Source organism: Marmota flaviventris, chromosome 2 (genome assembly GCF_047511675.1).
Source record: "Marmota flaviventris isolate mMarFla1 chromosome 2, mMarFla1.hap1, whole genome shotgun sequence".
In the NCBI taxonomy this organism is placed as follows: domain Eukaryota; kingdom Metazoa; phylum Chordata; class Mammalia; order Rodentia; family Sciuridae; genus Marmota; species Marmota flaviventris.
Window position 1 is genome coordinate 182094341 of NC_092499.1, and position 15340 is coordinate 182109680.

At 38.5% G+C, this 15340-nt stretch overlaps 1 protein-coding gene and 1 long non-coding RNA gene across 6 annotated transcripts in view; one reads left to right on the forward strand and one right to left on the reverse strand.

The window, feature by feature from the left end:
• Positions 1-15340, forward strand: part of LOC114100407 (uncharacterized) — a 38016-nt gene that overhangs the window by 15715 nt on the left and 6961 nt on the right. Inside the window, exon 4 of one of the 2 annotated variants that reach the window (XR_003584070.2) lies at positions 2-276. The exons of the other annotated variant lie outside the window; for it this stretch is intronic. This is a non-coding gene — a long non-coding RNA (uncharacterized lncRNA). Of the gene's footprint in view, position 1; positions 277-15340 lie in introns of those variants that run through there. 2 annotated transcript variants of the gene reach the window in all.
• The window catches only part of Ndrg3 (NDRG family member 3), a 61159-nt gene that overhangs the window by 10717 nt on the left and 35102 nt on the right, over positions 1-15340 (reverse strand). For all 4 annotated transcript variants that reach the window (XM_027945101.2, XM_027945098.2, XM_071608910.1 and 1 more), the window contains 9 exons: positions 13658-13763; positions 12445-12565; positions 10306-10368; positions 8034-8094; positions 6551-6637; positions 4574-4630; positions 2944-3047; positions 1926-1991; positions 1765-1816 (listed from right to left, as the gene is read on the reverse strand). In XM_027945101.2, coding sequence (XP_027800902.2) covers positions 1765-1816; positions 1926-1991; positions 2944-3047; positions 4574-4630; positions 6551-6637; positions 8034-8094; positions 10306-10368; positions 12445-12565; positions 13658-13763 — 717 coding nt within the window. The remainder of the gene's footprint in view (positions 1-1764; positions 1817-1925; positions 1992-2943; positions 3048-4573; positions 4631-6550; positions 6638-8033; positions 8095-10305; positions 10369-12444; positions 12566-13657; positions 13764-15340) is intronic.

Here is a 15340-nt window from a genome sequence, read left to right on the forward strand (position 1 = left end):
GGGTCTCACTGAGTTGCTTAGAGCCTCGCTAAGTTGCTAAGGCTGGCTGTGAACTTCCGATCTTCCTGCCTCAGCCTCCCGAGCCTATAGGATTACAAACATGCACCACCATGCCTGGCTCTTGTGCTACTAATCATCAGACTCCATTTCCAAAGAGCCTTACTCTTTAACACTTTGTCCTAGATACAGAAGAAGTGAAGAATGCCAAAGAAAATCAACTAATTTCACATAGGTACTTGGTTAAGTTAAACAAGGAAAAGATATAATGGTTATAAAAAACTGTCAACTTTATTTGTAAATAAACAAACGCAAATTAAACAGTGAGATGTCATTTTTAAAAAATATTTATTTTTTAGTGTTGTACACAATACCTTTATTTTGTTTATTTATTTTCATGTGGTGCTTAGGATGGAACCCAGGGCCTCGCACGTGCTAGGCGAGTGCTCTACCACTGAGCCACAACCCCAGCCAAGAGATGCCATTTTTAACCGATCAAATCAACAACATATATATATATAAAAATCAGTGGTGGGCAGTGTAGTGAAACAGGCTGGTGGCAATAAATTGGAGCAATTCTTTTTTGGAAAGGAATCTGACAAAATATATTTAAAAACTTATAAATGTTTATAATTTTTTTAATATTTATTTTTTAGTTGTAGATGGACACAATATCTTTATTTTATTTTACTTATTTCTTATTTGGTGCTGAGGATCAAACCCAGGGCCTTGCACGTGCTAGGCGAGTACTCTACCGCTGAGCCACAACCTCAGCCCAAATGTTTATAATTTTTGACACATTAATTCCACTTCTGAAAATCTATCCCAAGGAAATAACCAAAGATTCAAAGATTTTATAAGCAACATTTCAACTGCAACATTAACTGTGATGTAAAGTCAGAAATAATCAATAGGAGAATAAAGTTAAATAAATAATGTACTTTAACAAGACAGAATGTTATACAAACATACTGACTTTATAATATGGAAAAATGTTACCAACAGTGTTAAGTAGCCAGGCATGGTGGTACACTCCTCTAGTGCCAGCTACTCAGGAGGCTGAGTCAGGAGGAATCCAAGTTTGAGGCTAGTCTGGGCAACTTACCAAAACCCTGTCTCAAAATAAAATAAAAAGGGCTGTGGGGTAGCTCAGTGGTAGAGCACTTGCCTAGTAAGCACAAGGCCCTGGATTCAATCTGTAGTACCTCAAAAAAGAAAAAAAAAGTTGTCAAGTAGTTAGGTTCTAAATCTCATATATTGAATATAGTTCGGGTCTATGTTAAAGACAAAGATAACCATTTGTGTAATGGGATCATGATTTTCCCCATTCTATTTAAAAATTTTTAAATATTTTCTATAATAAGTATATATCACTATTATCAGTATACTATGTGCTCGACAGAAGGTAGAAAAAAAGCACACAGGCTCTTGGCAGCCTTCCAGCCTGTTGGATTTTTGGTGGTAATCTATTGCAGATGCAAAGCTGAGGTTGCCAGAAATCTGACAACAAATAAATGGTGTTTCATTGTACTATTTGCCACAAGGTGAAATGCACCACACAAAGCAATCGAGGGCAACAATGATCCCATCTGATGAAACCTAGTGAGTGATGAGGAATTACTTTTCCAAAATGTCTAACAAAGAGCAAACCCTGATATGTGCAACCAGAAAATAACATAAGCTAATCGTTATCAATTTTTCTGGTATGCAATAAACATTTTATTACATTTGAATATCATCTTCCTCACAACATCAAGACACACTTACCACAGCCTCAACAGCAGGTGAATTGTCTCCTACCACCAATAAAGTAGAACACCTAGGTACAGAAGGAGAGAGCAAATAAGCACATACACTGCACTGAACACTGAATTAAACATAATAGGCAAAGATGCTAAGCAATTCAATGGGGAAACTGAGGGACTTACTTTAATGTTTTTAATCTGTTATCATTTTGGCCCAGTATGGGTCTTTCAATCTCTAGGTCTCTGCGTCTAGAAAAACAAAACAGGATCAGTGCATTTTTGAGGTAAAAATCATGACAACTCAGGTTATTTTGTAGTCATGAAAATCAAAGCATTATCAAGGACTGTGAAAACTCTTTCCTTCACACCTGAGCAGCAGTGGTATCCTGAGTGGCAGCATGAGGAACTTGGTGGGATGCTAAACAGTGACCAAGTCGTAAGTGTTTAATTTTCCAATTAGTTTATAGGAATAAATTTCTTAAGAGAAGGGAATGACTTACACTTTTGTGTGTGGGGGGGATTCTTCTTGTAACACTTTAGCACAGGCCTTTATCTTTCTGATTTCAACTAAAAACAGGGATGTTTTAGATACCAGGTTTAAGACCTGGCTTTGCTCCCTACTGGTTGTGTAACTCTGGGAAAAGCTTTTTCCAGGTTTCCAGAAAGCTAGGAGTTAACACTCACTTTGGAGAAGCTGTTCCCAAGATAAGAACTAGTGCTTTCCCCTCACCCGCCTGTGACCGGGGGAGATGGGACAGTGGATTTTGAAATACACAAACAAGAGAACTGAGTAGCATCTATATGTTACTCCTAATTTACGACAAGACATCAGCCAAGACCAACTAAAAGGTCCAAGTCTTCTCTCCTTTTTCTTCCCTACATGTATTTTCCCGTGCTACTTCACAACATTTGTGTGCTTCTGTCTGTGTACTAACTTAGGTTCCATATACCTCAAAACATCTTGAAACTACAACTGGTATTTGAACATGTCCCAAATGTCTTCCAGTTTAACTCAATGTTCCTCAAAGCTTTTTTCACATCTACCTGAAAGCACTTCCTTTTCTACTGAAACAGCATGGAGTCGACCCCATCACAAAATTATGGGAGAAGTCATTTATTTTTCCTTCCCCCTCTCTTAAAAGTCCATTATCCCTTTAGACCTGTTCTATGATTAAGTGAAGGAATGGGACAACAACTGTACCCATTATAGGAACCCAGGAAGAGCTGTAGGTTTTCTTGGTTGATATCTTGGGCAATATGTAGTCTGTATGTTTGAATCAAGTCCAGGTTGGCCTGCAATTCTTCCTAGAACAAGTGAAAGAAGACACAAGTAACTTTCTGAGCTACAGAACAAGCCCATTTATTTGGTTTGCATTTTCAATAGCAAAAGCCAGCTCTCACTGTGCATAATGAGAATTGGGGTGAGGCCTGGGAACTACTAATACACTGCTAGGACGAATGGCTAAAATCTTTTCATTTGCCTCAGTGTAGTGTGGTGTCATATTCTCTGTCAGAAGGGGGCACCAAAGAACCTATTATGGATTCAAGTGCTAGCTGGGAAACTAGGTCACCTAATCATTCCGAACCCTAATTTCCTTATTTGTGTGTTTATGTTCTGTTGTTTCTCATAAAAAGAAAGCTGGGTACAGTGATGCATGCCAGTAATCCCAGCTACTCAACAGGCTGAGGCAATAAGATGCAAGTTCAAGGTTCATCCAGGCAACTCAGTGAGACCCTGTTTCAAAATTAATAAAAATGGCTGGGAGCCAGGCACAGTGGTGCACACCTATAATTCCAGAGACTCGGAGGCTGAGGCAGGAGGATGGCAAGTTCAGGACCAACCTCAGCAACTTCATGAGACCTGTCTCAAAATAAAAAATAAAAAAGACTGGGGATATGGCAACCCCTGGGTTCAATCCCTAGTACCAAAAAAGTGATGGTGATGTAGCTTGGCTTGCTTAGCCATGTGGGAAACTCTGAGTTTGAACCTGGTACTGCAAAATAAAATAAAACAAAACAAAACATTTATCTAAGTGCTTAGAAATATAAATAATTAGTGAAGGAATGGGACAACAACTGTACCCATTATAGGAACCCAGGAAGAGCTGTAGGTAAAATAAGAAAATGCTTATTTTCTCCCCATCTACCACTTTCTTTCAGATGCATTTAGAATTAGCTATACAGACTGCAATTTAGAGCACATCACCCCTGGTTTTATTGTTCTCTCTCCACTCCAGGCACCTCACAGCTCTATTTTGTTTTTGCTCATTTAGTTCATGACCCCTTCATGGGTCACCTCACTTTTCCCTTTGAAAAGAGGTCTGGGGTCTCCCACTAGCCAGTGACCTCTCTCCCTAACCCAACAATTATGCGCATGATGCTACTTCCTCTGTAGACTTCAGATTCTTCATCATTTCATGGGACTAAACAAAATAATTTCTAAGGTTCTTAGGTTCTTGTAGCAATAATAGTTCATGATTTCTTTCTTTTTGGAAACTTGTGTTTCTATGAAGCCTTTCCCAGACCCTCTCTGCTGGCTCTAAAGATGTTTGGTAAAGCACAGATGTTGTCAAACATTAACAGATGGCATGCTACTTATAGGGGACAGGTGGAGGGAGACACTGTTTTTTCTCATCTCTCCAAATGCTAAGAACCATATTGGTACTGAATTAATGCGTCCCCATAAGACTGGCCTTTGTAGGGCTACATGCATCTCAGACTACCCTGTGTTATCAGCAAGGATAACTTTTAAGGTATCTCTTCTTTCCTGACACATAATTAGGCTTCACATGCAAGCCAATGAACCCAGTTCTGACTGCATAGGCACTTACCTGCCCAAAGTGATGAGCCAAAATAATATCCACAACATTGGTTGTCAAACCTGAGAGCTAAAAAGATTAAAAACTCTGTTAAGGGAATAAGCACATGTAAAAGTTTACCAAGCTGTCCACTTAGGGTTAGTGTATTTTACTGTACATATGTTCATATGTTATCCTCCCTCAATGACAATTCAGTGCATACATTTTAATAAGATGGTGGTTTCAAAGAAACACAAGAAAAAGAAATGAGATAAAAAAAAAAAAAAAAAAACAAACCCAGAAAAAGACCCCCCCCAAAACAACAATAACAACAACAAAAAACAACCTAAGTTTCCCTTCCAGGGTAATAATAGAGCTTGCTTTGAAATGGAGCTGGGGCTGGGTTTGTTGGAGCTAATACCTATTGTTCCAGCTACTTGGGATGCTGAGACAGGTCGATCACTGAGCCAAGGAGTTAAGAGAACAGCCCAGGCAACATAGCCAGACCTCAACTCAAAAGAAAAAGAAATGCAAGAAGGCTGGAAGAAACACTAGCTAGTCCTTCTCTGAAAACTTGAGATCTGGAACTCATGGGTATTTGCTACTTCATTCCTGCCTGAAGTTCTGCATTTACATTGGATTGGTAAAGGACAAGAATCAACTTACAACTACTCCCAAACTATCCAAGAGACAAAAGCGAATTTTTTTCTTCCCTCCAGTTTAGCTATCTTTATTTCAGGGAGTGGGAGGAAATGGGCTAAATTTACAAAATGTTCCTGCATTTTTGAACATTTTCTCCCAATTCTCTCCATTTCAAAATGATGCACCTCATGGCCTAACAAACACAGCAATCTGTGTAAACCTTTAGACTGTTAGTCTATTTTCAGAGAAACTTCCAACTCAAATTATGTTGCTGATTCCCCTTTTCAGCCTTTTTCTTGTTTTTTTTTTTTTTTTTTGGTGAAATTTCTACTATAGTCTTAGATCATCAGTAAACTGATTTGGGGATAGGTGGTAAGGGAGACAGACTAGACAGGTGAACAGGATCACATAGTCCCAGAAAGATTAATAAGTAAGTTCTGAAATCTTCATGTGGGTAATCAGCAATCCACAGATTATAAATTAAAGATAATCAGAATTAGTAACCAATCTTTCTAATTCGTAAGTATTCATAAAAATTAATAAATCTGCAGAGTTTTAACAGGAATTTTGCACTTGTGATTTTCTTTTTTTTAACAGGAATTTTAACAGGTTGACATTGAGAATGTTCAGGTAAGTGCTGATATACCTATATACTTGATAGGAACTATAACAAATTTTTACATAAATCAGGCTGTGAGAAAGAATTTCTCAGCATCATTAATATATTTCATCCAAATCTAGGAAATGCATTGCTTCTCCAGAACTAAAATGTAGGAAGGGATGGTCTGCTGGGAGGTAGAATATTTTTAAATAATTATAAAAGTAATATAGCTTATTATAGAAAATTAGGAAAATAGAGAATATGAAAGAAAATTTATAATATTAACAGCCAAAGATATAAGCACTAGTAACATATTTTCCCTCTTATGCATATATGCATTTAACAAAATTGGAATATTATATGGTTTTATGTCCATTTTTTCATTTAACATGAGAAATTTTCTTAAAAAGCTGAATAACAACATTATTATTATTGTTATTATTATTATTATTATAGGGATTGTACCTAGGGGTGCTTTACCACTACATTCCCAATCCTTTTTATTTTTTGAGTTTATTTTTTAGTTTGAGTTATATTCTGGGGATGTGGCTCAGTGGTTAACCACCACTGGTACCAAAAAAAAAGGACAAGGAAGTGCTCTAGGGAGCTGGTAATCATCTGTATACATTGATTGGTGGCGATTACATATGTAAACTTTAACAAAGTATATACTTTAAATTTCTTGTCTTTAATTGTGTATCTAGCTCAATGAAAAAAAAATTAAGCTGTTTTTAGAAGGTTCCAAGAGATGAGCAGATGGCACTTACTTTGGAAGCTGCCCAGTCAATCCAGCCTTTAGCACATGGGTCAACGTTAATGAGCACAAGGCCTTCTACTAACTCAGGATGATTGAGCTGAAGGGTGACACAAACACAAGAGTATGAAACTTCCACTTTTAAAACATCTGAGACAAAGTTAGCTAATACATTTTTTCTTTTTCTACAGTGGTGGGAACTGAATCCAGGGTTTTGTACAAGATAGGCAAGCGCTCTGCCACTAAGCTATAAATCCAGCTATAGCTGATTTAAATCATGCTATAATGCCTTGTATTTGAAAGTATCACTACAGAGAGGTACTCAGGAAAATACATGGAAAGTAGCTCTTGAAATCTGACTTAGCATCTGGAAACCAGTTTCTAAAAATGCTACTGAATGATCTTTGCCACAATTTATAAGGAACACAGGTGTTCTGTTTTTACAGCAGAGGACAGCACAATGTAGTTATTCAACTCATGGTAGGTTTTCCTTGCTGGGCAAATGCCCTTGAAACTACTTGGTACAGGCTTGGATGGGTTGTTTCATCTAAAATGTGATGAGTTGTTTCCAATAGGGGCTTCTGAAGTTCTTTATGAAATCCCCAGAATAGGTCATGCCATCTCCAAAGACTCCAATGACCAGGAGCCATTTCAGAAAAGTTCCTTAAAAAGGAATACTTCCCTACAAACTCAAAACTCCCCAGCTTACTTTTTCCTTCTGAGTAGGCTCATTGTAGAGTCTGACGAACAAAGAAATTATAAAAAGCAGAAAACAAAATCTTGTATTATTTGCCATACATCAACGCCTGTTAATATTTTGGTAATTTCCTTCCAGTCCTTTCCTCAACTTATGATAAATTTTATGAAACTTTTTTTTTTTTTTGGGGGGTGTGTGTGTGTGTGTGTGTGGTGGTGGTGGTGGTGGTGTGGTGCTAGGGATTAGAACCCAGGGCCTTGTGCATGCAAAGCAAGCACTCTACCAACTGAGCTATATCCCCAGTCCATGTAACTTGTATTCTAACTTTTCTGTAACATTATAGCATATGAAAATCACAGGGTTGGGGATGCTGCTCAGTGGCAGAGCACTTGCCTAGCATGTGTGAGGCACTGTGTTTCACTCCTAGCACCACATAAAAACAAAACAAAACAAAACAAAATAAAGGCATTCTGTCCATCTACAACTACAAAAAAATAAAAAGAAAAAAAGAAAATCACATGTCATTATAAGCTCTTCTTAAACTTGATTTTAATGGCTATAAAAATTTTATCATAAGCTGCTTCTAGGACTTTTTACAGATGAGATACTGCTCTCATTTAGGTTTTTTGATGTTCTACAAGTACAAAGCAAGGCTTTATTCAAAACTGGACTTGGAGATATCATTTACAGAAAAACTAACACAAGACCCAGAACACTGCCTGGTCATTTAACACAGCAGTAATAGCTGTGATCCAGGCATTGTCTCAAGGGCATTGAGACTAATCCTCCATGTACTTACTGCAAATCTGCTGAGGACGTAGGCTCCAGCTCCAACTCCAATCCCAATGATGCTTTTCAGACTGTGAATGGAACAGACGGACAAATGACAAACGGACAGTCAACTTCATTAGCAGGTAGCATTGTGTATGGAAAGAATAATTCTGGATTCATATTTGGGTTCTGATACTGACTATCTGTGAGAATTTGGGCAAAAATTTTCAACTTTTTGAGCCTTAGTTTCCTTTTTAACTTGCGATCCTCTTGCCACAGCTTCCCAAATTGCTGGGATCACAGGTGTGCACCACTGCATCAGGCTCGAGGCTTTTTTTTTTTAGTTTAATAATTATACACAGTTGTTGGATTCCTCCCAACAAACTCATTCATGCATGGAAACTGACTTTAATTCATCATCCCCCACCTTTCCCTCCTCTTTTCCCTGGTCTCCTCCCTCCCCTCTCCCATTCTCCTTTCTCTGCTCTACTAGACTTCCTTTTGCTCATCTATTAATTTATATTTGATTGGTTCCTTAGGTCATCCTTTCTTTTTTTAAAATATTTATTTTTTAGTTGTAGGTGGACACAATATCTTTATTTTACATTTATGTGGTGCTGAGGATCGAACCCAGTGCCTCATGCATGGTAGGAGAGCAGTCTACCACTGAGCCACAACCCCAGCTGCCCCCCACCCCTTTTTAAATATTTGTCAATGGACCTTTTATTTTTATTTATTTATATGTGAGAATCGAACCCACTACCTCACACATGCTAGGCAAGCACTCTAACACTGAGCCACAACCCTAGTCCCCCGATCCCTACCTTTCCTTTATTTTAATCTAGCTTCTGCAGATGAGAGAAAACATTCTAACTTTGAGTGTCTGAGTTTGGTTTATTTTATTTAGCATGATATTCTCCATTTCTATCCATTTATCAGCAAATGCTATAATTTTATTCTTTTTTCTGACTGAGTAAAACTCCATTGTATATATCAACACAATTTCTTAATCCGTTCATTTGCTGTCGGGCAGCTGGCTACTGTGAATTGTACTGCTATAAACATTGAGGTGGTTGTATTGCTGTAGCATGCTGGTTTTAGATCTTCTGGGAAAACAAAAAGTGGGATACGTGGTTCCATCCCTAGTTTTCTGAGGAATCTCCATACTGCTTTCCAGAGTGGTTGTACTAGTCTGCAGTCCCATCAACAATGTACAAAGTGCACCTTTTCTCCACAACCTTGCCGGCATTTATTGTCATTCATATTTCAAGGAAGTTTTTAATGGTTAAGTGAGATATGACTGAACCTTGCACGATATCCTCACTGTCCTATCACCTCAATATCTAACCCATCAGCAAATCCTATGAAGTGCATCCCAAGAATATTTCCATTTATTACTGTCCATTTCAGTCTATCCTCCAACAGCAATTAGTACCAAGCTATCATTCTCTCTTGGCAGAACTACTGTTATAGTCCAAACTATTACAGCAAGAGTAATTGTTTGAAACATTTTTTAAACAGCTTTAATGATGTATATACAATTCACATATCAGGGTGATTACTTTAAAACAGTAAATTGTATATCACTCCTCTGATTAAAATCCTTCAGTTTCTTTGCTTTACACTTAAGAATAAAATTACAAATCCTTACCTGATCTGTTAGACCTATGTAATCTGGCCTTTATCTATTTCTGGAATTTCACTGTATCTTTCTTCCACTTGCTCTTATAATTCTTCTTCTTGTCTGGAATCCTCTTGCTCTGGCACACCATCTAGATAGCTTCTTTTTACTTCTTGGGTTTCAGCTTACATGACTTTTCTTAGATAGGCATTCCCTAACTGGCCTTGTTTATGAGGATCCTACCCTTCTCTTTATCACAATACCTCCACTAGTTTCTATTTGCTGTTGTTTAGGTGCTAGGGATTAAACCCAGGCAGGGCCTTGGGACAGGGTAAGCAAGTGCTCTACCACTGAGCTATAAAAGCTCTATTCATTCCATTTTTATGACACTTTATTAGAATTATCTATTTACATGTTAACTACCCCCCCCACAACTAATCTCCATGAAGATAGGGGGTATTCTGTTTGCTCATCATTGTATTAGCTGAAATAGAAACAAAGTAGAAAGTAAAGACATACAAAAAGAATGTGAAGGGGCTAGGTGTATTGCTCAATGTAGAGCACTTGTCTAACATGCATGAGGGCCTGGGTTCCATCCTTGGCACCACAAAATGAATGAATAAATGGATGAATGAATAGATAAATAAATAAATAGTTAAAGGCTGTATGATGAACCTACCTTAAGTGGGTAAGAACAGGAAGCAGCATTTCAGCCAGCTCATCCATTGTGGGATACTGGTACCTGAAATCCAGAAGGATAACTCCTGAATTAGAAAGCACCCACACAGTTCCCAGTTACTAGAAAAGCAAACATAATGCAGTAGTCTTAGAGAAACACATTTCAAAGGAGGTGAGGTGCCTGGAAATGACTGCAGCATATTGTATAATTCTCTATGACTGCCATGCTAAGAAAAAAATAAAAGAATCCACATGTTAACAGGGCATGGTGGCACACACTTGTAATCCCAGTGACTTGAGAAGCTTATGCAGGAGGATCACAAGTTTGAGGCCAGTATCAGCTACTTATGAGGCCCTATCTCAAAACAAAAATGGGGATATAACTCAGTGTTAGAGTGCCCCAAGTTTCAATCCCTAGTACCAAAAAAAGAATCCACATGTTTCTGGCACTAGAGGAAGCCACATGTAAACAACTGGCAATATAGCCGGGTGTGGTAGCTCATGCCTGTAATCCCAGCAGCTTGGGAAACTGAGACAGGAGGACCACAAGTTCAAAGCCAGCCTCAGCAAAAGTGAGGTGCTAAGCAACTCAGTGATACTCTGTCTCTAAATAAATACAAAGTAGGGCTGGGGGTGTGGCTCTGTGGCCAAGTGCCCCTGAGTGCAATCCCCGATACCAAAGGGAAAAAAACAAAAACAAAAAACCTGGCAATATGGTCTTCTCTTATGATATTATTTTCAAATTCCTAATAATCATTCAATGGGATCTAAGCTCAGTTAACTTCCAGCAGTAAGAGTCAATTCAGGAAGTAGCTCTGAATTTAAGTAGTCATAAAGTGCTGCTTATATTCAGGTCATTAAATGCAAAGGTAAACAAAACTTTTCTGGGTCTAGGCATACAGTTATAAATCTTGGGCTCCTTAGTTATGAGTGTTTGTTTCACTTAGGCATAGAATAACATTAATTGCTTTTCATGATATGAACCATCTGGTCTTAAAATGGTCAGGCAAGTCCAGGAACAGACCCAGAGCAGGTCTCCAAGAAAATTAAGGAGCAAGATACAGAGATGAAAGAGATCTTAAGATAATTTCCAATATGAGATGGGATCTGCTCTTCTGCCTCTGCTTGAATACTCTAAGGGATGATATGTTCTAAAACCATTTGTGCACAAAACAAAAAAAGAGGACTGGATCCAAACCACTGGGTGTCAACAAGATCACTAGCTGGTTTGCATTTGAGATACAAAAGTACTTGGAAACAGTCAATACAGATTCTGGAGCCAGATGGACTGGGTTCAAGTCCTAGCCATGCTAACTCATTTGTTATGCAACCTTAGCCAAGTTACTAATTTTTCTGGGCCCCAGTTTCCTCACCTGTAAAATGGGAATAAAAGTAAAACTATTCCAGAGGGTTGGGAGGATCAAGTGAGTTAATAAACATAAATTATCCAAAGCAGCGTATGGAACACTGGGTTCTACACAAGTGCTAGCGATCAGTTGTTTGCAATGTCTACTTCATGGCAGTCAATGGCCAAAGGCAGTGCTGGAGATGCAGAGAGGGGAAGAATAAGCACTTCACAGTGTGTACTCCCACTCCCTTTCCCAAGGTCCTCCAACTGGGCACGCTGTCAGGGAACACTGTGACCCCACCATACAAAGCAGGCACCTCCATCTGTCAAGGCAGCTCTAAGAGTAACTGGCTACATGGATATCCAATTTCTACCACTAGACAAGGAGCTAAGACTGGGCAAGTGCTCCCAGGGAAGCTCAGAGGGATCTGAGGTTGTACCTGGATAGTTGGGAGTTTCAGGGACAGACACAAAAATGACAAATTTAAAACAGATGAGGAAGGGGACAGATAAACAGTGATAAGTGAGTTTTTCAGACTCTTATGCCTTATGATTATAGGTAAGCAGGTTCCTGCCATGGAGAATTATTCCTGAACATGAGAAAACATGCAGTTTCCCTCAAGAGACTATAAATACAGTTCTTTTAGATCAATGTGAAAAAAACATGAAGACAGTGGGTTAGGAGTATAACCTTAGGCTGTCATAAAATCAATGGGAAAGAAGCATACATTCTGCTCCCACTAGAACTCAGTCATTTGCTTTTCTGAGTGTATGTCTTGCCTATGGCCTTACCCTGTTGGAAAAGAGGGTGCACCTTCCTGCTGGCCTGGGGCATCCACATGACAGACAGCAAAGTGCTGGGTGATCTCTTGCATATCTTCAAAGTTAAAGAACGTGTTGAAACAAGATTTATCTACGAGATAAAAATCCCTGTGAATCACATACTCTTCATTTCTCTCCAATTTTTCTCTCCTCAGTCAATGCTGTATCAGTGTTCTTTTTCATTTTCTTTTAATCACATTCCACTAAAGTGAGGTGTCTGAACAAACCATCTAATTCAAGCTGCCCTAAAGGGTGAACAGGAGACATCTCGATGATTTGAGAACAAGTAATTCTGAAGCCCACACAATATCTACAAAAAGGAGATGTGGAGAGATGCTGGTTTCATGGTGTTGCACCCAATAATCTCATATACACAGTGCTGTTGTTTTTCATGCACCTTATTCCCCTATCTGATAAAGAGACACTGACTATACCCCAAGAGCCTGGCTAAAGTGAGTATCTTGAGCTGCTTACATTTACCATATGGGAGGAGTTAGCTTCTTGCCAAAACTGCTAGGGTGCTAGGGGATGAGTGTTCTGCTGCTTCGATTTCTACCCTCTTAGTATAACAGCTTAAATTATTTCTCATGCTGGTGGCTACAAAAGCCCTACCAGTGGAAGAAGAATGGAAAAAAACCACATTTATATAGATTGTACCTGTGACTAGAGCTGAATCTTATATTACTGGTTGACTATTCCTTATCTAAAATGCTTGGGACCAGAAGTGTTTCAGATTTTAGAATATTTTCACATAAATGTAATAATCTTGGGAGTAGGACCCAAGTATAAACATGAAATTCATTTGTCACTAATAACAAGCTGTAGAAAGAACACATTTATTAATTTGCTGAAATGCCTACAACCAAGTTAAGTTCAGTCTAGATTTTCTAACCTGAAACATGAAAAACATCAAAGTACAGACTTAAAAAATAAATGTTCTTCTTTCATTGCACTCTCTTCAATCCTTAAGCAGCTAGGACACAAAAGCATATATAAAGTATTCTCCAAAAAACATCCCTCTGCACACTTCACAGGAACCTGAACCTCCCATTGATGAATATAACAATACAGAGGGAAGGTTAAGACAGAGGGGGAAAAAAAATCTCTGCTCTATTAGAATATTTTTGTTTATACAATGGTGAAGTATTATGATGAAGAGGAAAGGTATAAAATAAATACATACGGTTCAGCCCAATGTCATGATAGGTCAGGATGACTGGTCTGTTTCCCTTTGGTAAACCTCTTATAGTGACATGGACCATACCATGAGTTGTTTCTATGTCATGTTCCTGTAACAAAAGAACATAAATATAAGGTCTCAGGAAAGGTAAAATGAACTTTCCAGTTTGCACACGTTTCACAATACCTGCTTCCCTGCCATTTCCTATTAGCTGGGGCAGGACACATTAATGAACTATAAGCATACCAGAAAGATACTGTATTATACATGGTATTTGTATTTTCTAATCCTCCAAACAGATAAGCAAACAAATAAGTAGAATACATTTACATTTGCAATTGGTTATGGGAAAGAGATCAGCAAGTTGGAGAAGGAGCCAAGTAAGACTTGGTGGAAGAAAAGTTAAGGAAACACTGATATGAAGAAACTGGTGGATTAAAAAGTCAGAGGCTTCAAAGCTTCTGAACACATGTTCAGCTATGGGTAACTTCAGTAGAGACCTATGGGTGTATCTACCTAGAATCTCTGTCCTTTCTTGGGTGCTGTCCTTCTGTGTCCTCTGCATGTTGAAGGAAGGTTCTTAGATGCCAAGTTTGTAGAACACAACCTTTGGCCATAATTTCTCCTCCCATAGAAATTTGTAATTAGGATTAAGAAATTTCATCCTCAGCTTGGTTCTTTTCTTGAAAAGATAAGTAAATGTGGGAGCTTTTAGAAGGCATTTCCACCATGCTAAATCCTGGTTCTTGCTTCTGTATGTGCTCTGCAATATTGAGGCATCCCTGGATTGCCTCTGGTTTAAGCCAGATTGGATGTTTCCTAGATCCCACAGGATCCTAATCAAGGCAATGAGTAAAGTTTAAGATGTAGCCAGAGCAGAGCTCCAGAACTGAAATAAGCTGGAAAGGGAAGTAATCAGTGCTGCTGGGAAAGGGCGCAGCACTAAGAATAATGGGATAGAGTAGAGCATGGTGGCTCACACCTGTAATCCCGACGACTGACTCATAAGGCTGAGGCAGGGGAATCACAGGTTTGAAGCCAGCCTCAGCAACTTATTGGGATTCTGTCTCAAAATAAAAAGGGCTAGGGATATAGGGCAGTGGTGGAGCAACCCTGGGTTCAATCTCCCATGCTGCTGGGATGGGGGGAGGGGAAGAATGATGGGATGGAAAAGAAAAAGACTATTGAAAAGTTAAGTCATATTTATTCTAGTCTTCTCCAACTTTTATTTCTCAAAAAAAAAAAATAAAATAATAATGCCATGCCTAACCCAGTGAACTTCCACTGATAAAGTCTGCATCTATCTCAGAAAGTTTTATATTAGATAAGATTAACTCTGTCAATAAGAATACCAACAAACGCAAATGGCTTCCAGCTTAATTTCCTATCTAATAATGAACCTCATCAGAGCTTTGGCTTCTTCTCTGATGTGGGAAATGGAAGACAATTTCAGGCTAAGTGGATATCAGGATATCTCAAATCACTGGCCTCAAGCTCAAATAGAAAATAACTCTATCAAATCAAGCCATGTGTGACTTAATATGTCTGTTACTCTGTTACTGATCCCTCCTATTCAAGGCTTGAGTAAGGGAAAAAAATGAAGGACAGAATCATGTACAGTGAACTGGCTAAGCAATAAAGCCTAGGGTTTGGATAGGAGGAATATAAAGACACAAATCCTTGTTT